This window comes from Scleropages formosus, chromosome 1 (assembly GCF_900964775.1).
Source record: "Scleropages formosus chromosome 1, fSclFor1.1, whole genome shotgun sequence".
In the NCBI taxonomy this organism is placed as follows: Eukaryota; Metazoa; Chordata; class Actinopteri; order Osteoglossiformes; family Osteoglossidae; genus Scleropages; species Scleropages formosus.
Window position 1 is genome coordinate 36,054,094 of NC_041806.1, and position 10,965 is coordinate 36,065,058.

Below are 10,965 nucleotides of genomic sequence, written 5' to 3' on the forward strand. Positions count from 1 at the left end.
CAATGGAGAGGCGGTCTATTGTGTCCAAAGTACTGAGCAAGCCCCCAAGGGGTACCGATGCACTGGCAAGTCTAAAGCCTTTAGACTCCTTTTGTCATTGTATTAAAAATAATGAGAAGATATTTGTTTTCATCACAGAGGAAAACATTTTGCTTCTTTCATCTCATATATGTCAAACTGTTATTATGCTAAACATCATCATAATGGATGATAACTGTGGCTATAAATAAATGATGTTATCAAGTCAAACATTTAACTCAGTTTAGCTGTACTGTGAGCTGAAGCCCTCCATTGGAAAATCATCTTCTTTCTTAAATTATTTTCTGTTATTTCACTGGAACTCTGTAACGCTGAGCTTGTCTTCTCTGACACAATTTTTGGTGCTCTTCATTAATTATAGTGCTCCCTTGAGACTGAGTCTGGTAGTTAAACAGTGAAATAAGCATTAAGGCAATTATTGGAGTTGAATTAATGCAATTACATAATCTTTAATCATGCTATGAATCTGTGACAGGGAGAAAATTATCTTTTTGACTTCAAGGAAAAGCACTCTAAAGAGTGAAGAAAGCAGAAAATCACAATGCTTGAAGATCAGGACTTTGACCATGAGGGTTTTCCACTCTTAATGCTTTGGTCAAAGCTTAGAAAGTAATGTAGCATGAGTCACATTCTCGGTAGATCTCATAAATTTACAGAGGTGTAACTTTCTCAGTCTGGGTTGAATAGGTATGTCAGGAAGGAAATCGGGTAATATAAAGTAAAAAACTGCAGCAACATTTTCAGATGTCTGCAGTTTCAGTAAATCCGGCTACTGAACATTATTGAAAGCAGTATAATTATGCTACAATAAAAAATCCATATCTCTTTGTCTCACACTTATTCCTTCTATTGTTGGTTTGGATCAGTGCTTACTATCGTTACAGCAAAGCTGTCACAATACAGTTCTAAAGCTTGACATGTTCTTTTAAATGAACACCAAAGAAATGGGAACTAAATCTCTGTCCCCTTCCTTTTAATGTTTGCTTATTCATGTGATGATTTAAAACATGATGGGAATGATAATGGAATAAATGGCTTTCAGTCCATTAACAGAAACTTGGTGCCTGCAATTAATCACACATGCCAAAAATACAAGTGATTGTTTACCTTTACATTTATTAATTTAACACATGCTTTTCTCCAATTCAGTGTACCACTCACAGGTTTTTTTTTTTTATAAAACATGGAAGGTGGTACACTGTGAGAATAGGTATGTCCTTGTGTTTTTTTGTTTTCAGTTTTCTGAGTGTTTTGTGACACTTTGTTAATGCAATGTTTCAAGGTCAAAGAAGACTATGACAGCAGCCCTCTCTCCCAATCATTTTCATGGCACTCATATTACATCATGCTTGGTCATTTGAATAACATAAATCTGTTCTCTTGTCATAGAAAGTTGTATTTCTCCTTCGGTCCATCATGAATGAAACAGCAGATAGCTGTAAAACAAGATATTTTACTCTATGAGGAATACACATCATATAAATGTCACATTCAAAGTACAATAAGCCATAAAAGATTTCTAAGCTGGTAGTAAATTGCTGTTTTAAAGCATTTTACCCTAACTCTTTCCATTAAAATAAACTGGCATTAGTTTTAAGGCGTACCACTATTACTTCTACTACTACTAATAATAATAATAATAATAATAAGAAGAAGAAGAAGAAGAAGAAGAAGAATGATAACATAACTAGTGCTGTAATAACTTCTCAGTGTTACTAGTAGTTTTACAGTAGCAATATGTATAAAGTACAATAATAAAAATTAAAATAATGAAAATCAGCATAAGTTTCAACAAAGCCATTAACAAAAGAAAAGGAGCACTCAAGGGGTTTATTCAGATGGAGACACCGAGCCATGTAAAGCTTAATAAGTAAGTCAGAGGATTTGGAAGTCAACTCGAAAACTTACAGGAAGCCAGCGTAGGGCTTGGCATGTTCATCTATAGGAGCAATGCGGGTTCATGAATGTTTTGATTTCTTTGCAGCACCAAGTTTACTAGTTTGGTAGGTTACAGCCGTGGGACCTGGTCCAGTTTTGAGTTGTTGAATTCTGAACATTCTGGAGCTTTTTAAAGGTAAATTTAGACGTCTATTCATGAAGAGAATTACAGAATCCAAATCTGATAAAGCCATGTGTATTAACTAGCTTTTGAGCAACAGAAAAAAGGCAACATGGAGTGGAGTCTGCCTGTGTTTCTTGGGTAAAAAAAGAGGTGTTTGGAGTGTTATACACATGTGGATCAAAAGTGAGGCCGGCATCAAATGGTACTGTGAGGTGTTTAATTTCACTTTGAAATTGAAATACTGTGCCATCAGTACATTAGAGCTAAGCATTTATTTTGTGTAAGTGATGGGGTGGGGGGGTTTCCAAGAAGCATGGCTTCAGTCTTGTCACAGTTTAGATGTAAAACATTTTGAGCCGTCCAAGATTTAATATCAGATCTGCCGTTGGAGAGTGATGAGACAGCTAATTCAATATCATGTTAACTATTTTGAGTGTTGTGTGCATAAAAATGATAGCTCAAGCTATGAAGTTTTATCATGTGATCAAATGGGAAAACGTATCTTTAAATGGCAGAGGGCCCAGTATTAAGCCTCGAGGAACACCAAACATTGCACTCCTGACTTCTGAAGTGAAATTAAAACAGCAGGGATTAATGAAGCAGTAGTTAATAACATGGTTGGAACCATTTAAGTGCAATATCTGAAATTCTAGTGTTTTTCAAGACAATATAATAAAATAGCATAATTAACAGTGACGAAAGCAGCACTGAGGTCTAGGAGAATTAGAATTAAAAGGGGACCGCACTCCGCAGCATCAGTTCATTATTGGTAACTTTCACATGGGTGGTTTCTGTGCTGTGCAATCTGTAACTCGAATGGAAGGGTTCAAAAAAGTTATTTGCAGTGAGGTGATGAGAGAATTGTATCTCAGGAGCTTTTCTGAAATTTTTTGCAATCAGGGACATTATGTCATTTTCACGATTACGTAACATTTTCAATTACTGTTTAAAAAAGATTTTTTAAAAATTTATTACAGACGTAAAACTACCAACACCATTGCAGTTTTTATGATGTCAGCATCACACTGCATTTGTGCTGTAAGAAATCCATTTTTTGATCAGCTAGTGAAGGCTTTTTATTTCATACCACAAGGTGTACTGTAGCGCTACTGAGAATATTGTGTTTTATCATTTCTACAGTCCCTTTGCTCTGGCTTGTTGAAGGTTTTGTTATGTATTCTTACACTTTTAGCCGGACATATTGCCCTATCGTTTACACAAATCAGTCAGCAATTTCCTCACTGCTGAAAAAAATCTTCACCAAGTAACAAGAGGTTCTCCTCCCTCCACAAGAGTATTGTAACTTGGTATGACCCAAACATTTTGTCAGAATATAGGCACCAGGTAATATTCTAACTGCTGAAATGCTCCAGTGAGGTAAAAATACACGACAGGTCACAGATACATAGGACCCGTGTTATTTTTGAGGCAGCTAGCAGAACCCTTTCCTCTATATTTAGACATTTCTTCCTGTGAAAATTATTAAAGTGTCCTACAACCATGCGTTTGTTTCATACCTCCCTGGCCAACAAAATCCAGTGATATCATATCTATTTAAGGCCATCTCAAGTGATAGTCTATTTACAACATTTATTTGAAAGAACAAGGACAGTTCAATTTTTTTGTTGTACAACATAAAAAAGATTAACAGCCTCTGAAGTGTTATGAGTCACCAAGAGCTGCAAGGCCTAAACTCTAAATAATTCCCCCAGTCTACGAGACCTTTTTTGCTCTGCCATAGTGCTATTAGCACTGAATGAATGTGCTGTTTTTATTTTTTTGTTTGTTTCTTTATGCTGTTTTAGCTACAAAGCGAGCTGGACCAGGAGTACCAGGACAAATTCCGACGGCTCCCAGTGGAGATTCAGGAGTTTGTTCAGGACACGACTAAAGAGAAGGTCAGGATGGAGGATGAGGACCATAGTACCCTTTGCTCCCTCCCTGCTTCGGAGAAAATGAACCATAAGACCATTCAGGCCGAGGATGTCGTTGCAGCGGAGAACTCTGAGAAAACATTTGACACGCCTCTCTAGATGAATCTTCTGCGCTTTGAGCTACTGTTTATTTTAATATCTTAATTTTCTCATTTTCCTTGTTTTTTATTAATTTTCCTGTTGGTTCTTGCTGCACATGCGCTTCGGAGAGTGAAAACACAACATCGGACTTACCGGATGCTGATTGCTGGAGAAAGATTGATTTACTTGAATAACTTCATGTATGCTGTCCTAGTTTTTACGAGTGAAAGTACAGTGATTTGGTCCAGTGTTGGATTGTAACATATATTTCATTTTAGTTTATCCTGAAAGTTTTGATGTACAATGAATGAAAATGGAATAATAATAAAAAGAAGAATGCTGACAGTGGTAATATTAAAAAAGAACGATATCGAGAAAAATAAATTTCTACAGCTGAAATGTCAAAGACTACTACCATAACTGTCAATACGAATAATCACAGAGACAGACAGAATATTTGTTGTTGAATAGACTGAATTCTCGTTGAGTATTGTAAAGGTTTTCTCTGCTCGTAAACGTCACAGGTAAAGTTCATTCGGGCTCCAGTCCATTCAGTTCATGTAATGTTAAGTCTTTTTTTTGTACTGTCTGCAGAAGAGCTGAAAAAATGCAGATACACTGTATATTCGCACTGAAATATTGTAACTATTCTCTGCAAGCACTGGTGGCTTGCGTGATCTTCTTTTCCATTCGTCCAGTAGGAATAGATATGAGTTGCTGCTGTTACTATATTTTGCTTTGTATTATATTTACTGAAGAGTACATATTTTGTAGTTCTTTTCATATTTTAAGATATTTCACACATGACTTTATTTTAAAGTAGTGGCCATGCTGGTTTCCAGTGAAACAAAATAGTAATGTGAGTACTCAAAAACAGTTTCAGGGATGCATGGCTGTACGATATGCTTCATTTGCATGTTAATGTACACACATGTAAATGGTAACTTGGTAGTGAGAAGCATTATGTGTTTCCGTAGCTGTAAACTGGCATGTCTTTGGGAGTGTAAAAAAAGGAAGCGATATGGAAATAGACAGACATCCACTTAAAATGAACAATTTGCATTGTAGATAAATGTGTAACAAAATTATTTCAGCCTTTAACAGCTGTACTCAAAGTATGCTCATCCTCTCCGCAGTAAGGCAAACACCTCGTCCTGCTTCACGTAATAACGTAGTGCTTTCGTGGTTAAATAACCATGCTGCTAAGTGGGATACAAAGCTCTGTACTCATGGCAGCGACATCAAGGTTACCGCTGCCTTTGTGCTTCCTGCTTTGTGGCAGGCGGAGATTTACCACGGAATTCGCTAAACATTTTACAATTAATATTGCACATTTTCTTGTCTATGCGCTTGTTTCTCACAAAAAGCCAACAAAGGCGAAAGTGGAGAAAGACTTGAATAAAGGCCATTTTGTTTTCCTAAAAACAGATGGTGACTTAAAATCATATGCATACGTGCAACACACCACCACTGTACTTTACATACTGTACACTTTCTGATCCAACCACCATGTTTTTATTACCAAAATAAATTGGAATTATTGCATTTCTTATATGGTTTAAAAGCATCACTTTGGCTTCATTTTACTTTTACTTTGAATTTCCCACAAGCCCTGAGAGTTACACAGCGCTGCTTCTTCTCGTTTCATTCTGTGCCACCAAGGTGTGCAGGTCTGCTTCTGTTTTTCGCTTGTTCTTGAACAGAGATGTCTTTGATATGGTCTGGAAGTGTTTCTCTCTAATTGTCCTCCTTTCTGCTCTCCTTTTTCATAATGACACAGTTACTGGGGCTGCTCATGTTTCAGGCCGTTCCGTTTCCCTCTTCCTTCTAAGCGATGTGTTTGCCCATTGTTTTTTCGTAACACTGCGACCCGGCTTCAGCTCCCGATGCCTGACACTCGAAGAGCTGGAAACAGTTTTGTAATTCAGGAAAAAGAAATGATAAATTAATAATCAAAAGAGTAATTGTAACTGGAAAAAATCCCATGGGTCCAATGGCTCTATGACAATTTTTTTAGAAAAGCATTGCTGTAACTGTTCTATCATCTTGCATTTTCAGTCAGTATGAAGTTACTCCGTTGTGGTGTAAAAGTCATTGCTATTTAGTTTTGTCTTTTCATGCCTTAGTTCTTCAGACAGCAGAATGATGAATTAAGAGGACAGTATTGATCACGTCTTTATCTTTCTTCCTATATTGGGGTAAAGGCAAGGCTTCATTTTTGTTCCATTTAGAGCAGTTGTGGATTTTAGTGGAACTAGAAATACTCAATATATTACTTTGGTTGACATTTATATGCCTTTGTAAGTGCACAGGATTAGTTTCTGACAGGAGCAAAGTATCCGAGTAGTTAAGGACACGGACTTGTTTGTCCCCTTTTTTGGACCACCAGCTTCACAGTGAAATGCATGTTTTACTCTTGAAGGCAAGCACAGCTTGGACTATGTCTTCTAAGTTATTCTGTTATGAGTTTGAGTTTCAGAAGAAAAATTAGTTACCAGATTTATCCACACAACTTTGGAATGCTCTGAACCGTAGCCGTCCAATGGACCCTGTTTTCCTCTAAGCTCGGCCAAACCCGTCCCCTACCTGCAAAGTTGACGCTTGCAGCTCAGCTCCGAAAAAGTATAAACTGTGAGTTACACGTTCCATAAATGTGTACGCTCTTCAACATGTACTGCTGGGAAAAATAATAAAGTATTACTGTTGCTCCAGTCTAAACAATTGCGTCTTAGGAGACATGTTCTTAAAAGTACTTTTAACAGTTGTTTTTTTTGGCTTTTCACACTCACCGCTAAAGTTTGTTATTGTCTTTGCATATTTTGGAATGAACGTGATGGACTATTTAAAACACAGCATAAGGTATATTTTAAGCCATGTATGCCATTTACGAGCTGATAGCGCCTCATATTGATTTCTGCATAAGTAACACCCATCATTTATTGAACATATTTTTAAAAGCCCTGAACTGACGTGTGTTTATTATTAATTCTCTTTGCACAGAGATCTCAAACTCCGCGGTGCGTTAAATGTATAAAAGAAATACTGTTTTAAGTGTTATCTTTTCCCCTTTATTTGACAGGTACCGTAGCTAACACTCCGGACATGGATCACTAGTGTAAATAAGGAAAAATACGAATACTAGAAAAACGTTTACATGTTTTTAAAAGGAAGTTCTTTATGATGTGTTGTGAAGTCCGGTGCCTTTCGATGTGCTCGATTTGTTTAATGTTGAACGTGTGAAATGCAGTTTTGTGTCCTGCTACTCTATTACGCACTATGAATCGACTGGCATTGTAGGGATGAGCACTCATGAGCTTCTGTGGACGCTGCTGGCTCTCATCATGACACACATCTGAAGTCGTCACTCCTCAGGAAGGAAGGTGGTTATAACCAAAGGACCCAGGTTCCACAGCTGTAGTACCTCTGAGTAGGAGAGTTACCCTGGAATATGCTTGTAAATATTACCCATCTGTATAAGTGGATAATTGTAGAAAGGCATCAGCTAAATAAACTAAATGTCTGGATAGCTACATTTCCCCTGGCTTTTTCACCAGTTGCGTTTTTTACCTGTAAACTCCAGGTGAATTTATTTTCTGTCAAATGGAGTGTTGAATGCAGCAGAAAACCTGAATAACCCACAGGCTTCTCATAGCATGACTGCTCAACTCTACTGTCAATGGACTTCAGTCCTGCTTCAGAGTAAGTGGAGGTAAAAGTTTAAACATTCTTCTGTTGAAATCACTGTCATCTTCATCTGTTACAGCAGAGTGTGTTCCTCGCTGGTGCTCATCATCCTTTCTTACATGTGTCTTCAGAGACAACTGATTGAAATTCCCTTTCCTTGGCCTGAAACTGGGCCTGTACAGTCGCAGTACTTTTAACAAACAGATTATAGGGACAAAATAAGCTTCTGGTCCAGTAAATGTTAAAAAAAAAAAAAAAAACAAGAAGAAGAACTGTTTAGACTCTTTGTGTATGATATGATATATGGATGGTAACTGAACTTATGTATTGGCTTTTGTGACTGTTTTAACATTGCTGTCCAGCTGGTTTGCTAGCAGGTGAATAAAACACTCATCCAATTTACAAACGTGCAAAGTGTTCATTTCGCTTGTGTCTCCTGTGTATGCGCTCCGGTCACAATGCTGGTCTTTCTCAATTAGTCCTGCGTGATTTTAGTCCACCTCAGAGTCTTTGAATAAAGGTCGTTTCCCAGTGAATAGCTGTGCTCTGCTCCGCTTATAGGCATTTCAGTAAATACCGCTGACTGGAGTCCAACTGCTCAGCTCACTGGAAGGTACTGACATTCTCAGCCCTACAGGAAGGACCCTTAAACAGGTCCCTGCTAGAGGTCATCAAAGGTCATCTTCTGAGTCGAGAACTTGAGTGTTCTTCTTAGCAACAGCTCCTGTTTACATTTACAGTAGTAGGATATTTGCACTGAAGCGCCACGCACGTTATTCTCACAGACCCATGTAGCCATTGCAGATGGGATGGTCAGTGCTATAAAAAGAAGTCAGCATTTCATAATTAGCAGTGCACTTTGGCACATCACTCTGAGAATTAGACATTCTTTACCTTCCCAGCTTCATTTCAAAACAAAAATATAAGAAATTGCATGTGCAAAAGCAACAAACCCAACCAAAGGAGAGTGAAGAAGAGCTATGTAGATACTGTGTCCTGCCGCCACCTGGGCTTTTTTATTCTTTACTAAAATAAGGTGTAAGCGTAAATTGTAATTTCACAGTTTACTTTTTATGCCTTTATTGTAAAACGTGTACAAAATTTTTGATTGAAGAATTATGAGCTTGGCTAGAGAGGAAGATGCTGTTTACGGATTATTCCCTCTTTCTTCTGCAAGTCCGTGCTTGCGGTTGTGTGACAGCTTTGCTGGCGCTGGTTTGCAGGCAACAGCCACTGTAATGACGTACTGACAGCTGCCTAGCTCACATGTGCACCCTTTCTAAAATTCAGACTTTTCCCTAATATCCGTAATAATTCTCGCTGTCTCTGTACAATAAGATTATTTAGGATCGCAGTCATTTCAGAGCATGGAAAATAAACTCAAGAGCAAAACACCATCTTAATGCAGACGTTTGACTCTCTACGATACTGTTACCTAAAGGTATAAATTGTCAGCTACGACTCAAGATGCATTTACCTTAGCAATCTCAGCAACGTTAAACTTGAAGAGTGGGACTGATACCGAAAGGATATGCTCATTTATTCATTAAAACATTAAAACAGTTATTTATAACGCGTTCATTTGTGTCATGGTAGAATTTTAAACTCCAGCATTCTAGTGCATTTCATTAAATGAGGGGTATTTCTAATGAGACGTCCTCCCTTCCTTCCATTGACCTTAAAAAGACTAAGCTACACTCTTCCCTATATTTTTAGAGACTATTATATTCTATACAGTTCTTGGTATGATTATTCTACCATGTGTACCTTTGATGTGCTTTCATCAAAAGATATTTGTAAATGTCACGGGTTATGAAAAATGCGAATAAAAATTGTAATAATAACATTCAAATTAAAATTGCTAATAAAAAATATCACTTTAACTTTCTGAATTATGTAAATCTAGAATTGGGGAAATGTCAAACTTCTGCAATCAAATCTAATACCCTAATATTTACATTCTTAATTTTAAAATTTACATTAATTACTTCCCCCCCCCCCCTCAAGATGCCTTAATATTTCTGTACAACCATTAACATGTCATTAACATTAAAAAAAAAATGACATTAGGCTTCAGGATCATCACAAGTACTGAGCAGACTCTAGGTTAAATCATAACAATCTTTCTAAAAATACACTCATGAAAACATTCACTTCTCTCATACAGCAGGCTTATTATGCGAGACTGAATTTTTGCCTGGTTGTGCTGTTATTTTACCTTTTGTTTAACAGGTATTTCATTCACTTCCAAATGTGTCTTTCACTCTGCAAAGCACGCAGACACTATGGCTCCATAGCAAAAGCACCTACTTCATACCTCGTACTTTCTATATCACGCTGCCTGCTGCAACTCATCGCAACCTTTGATTTGGTAAATATTACATGACAGCTGACAAAGCAGATTTAAAACTATTATTACTAACTAATGCTATTCAATACTATTATTATCATTAATCCATTAAGCTGACGCTTTCCTCCAAAGGGACTTTCATTGTAAGAAGCTTAACATTGTTTTACCCATTTGTTCAGCAAGGTCATTATAACTGGAGCAATTCAGGGTAAGTACCTTGATCAAGGGTACTACAGCAGGAGCCGGGATCAACCGCCAGGCAATTTACATTGGCTATCGGTTGCGTAAAATTTTTCACGATAGGAAAAGGTGTGCTTTATGTGTGCTCTACGTTGTGCTGCGCGCTTATGGACCAGGATTCGGCTAAGAGGGAACCTCCTGTCTTTACTCGGGACAAGCAGTTACTCGAATGAATGAATGAATGAATGAATAAATAAATGAAAACGTAACATCAAAGGACGAGTTATAAAGAATAGCAAAGTGCCTTGGCTTTTTTACTGTCATTCGTTAAAAATTGCTTTCAGAAATAAGCTATTGTACTTCACAAACCATGAAAATAGCTGTGTTTTGCAAACTTTTTCTTTCAAATGCCCCATACAGTACCAGTATCAATATGCTATACAGTATGATATGTAAATATTCTGACACATAAAAACTATGGGTGAAATTCTGAAAACATATCTGAATTCAGTGTGCAAAAATACTTAGAAAACTGGCTTTTTTCATGGGAAAAAAAAAAAAAAACCTGTTCAACAGTGTAATGCGCACAATGGCAGGAATTCTGCGTGTTTGCAGTTTCCAGAGAAAGGTGTGCC

At 37.3% G+C, this 10,965-nt stretch overlaps 1 protein-coding gene across 4 annotated transcripts in view; it reads left to right on the forward strand.

Moving 5' to 3' along the window:
• Nucleotides 1-8,182, forward strand: part of plcb1l (phospholipase C beta 1-like) — a 120,955-nt gene extending 112,773 nt beyond the window's left edge. For 3 of the 4 annotated variants that reach the window (XM_018743685.2, XM_029256493.1, XM_029256498.1), the window contains one exon: nt 3,907-8,182. In XM_018743685.2, the coding sequence (XP_018599201.1) occupies nt 3,907-4,134 (228 nt within the window). In that variant the 3' untranslated portion in view covers nt 4,135-8,182. The remainder of the gene's footprint in view (nt 1-3,906) is intronic. The other variant, XM_029256496.1, reaches the window with a different exon arrangement.
• Nucleotides 8,183-10,965: the final 2,783 nt, after the last annotated feature.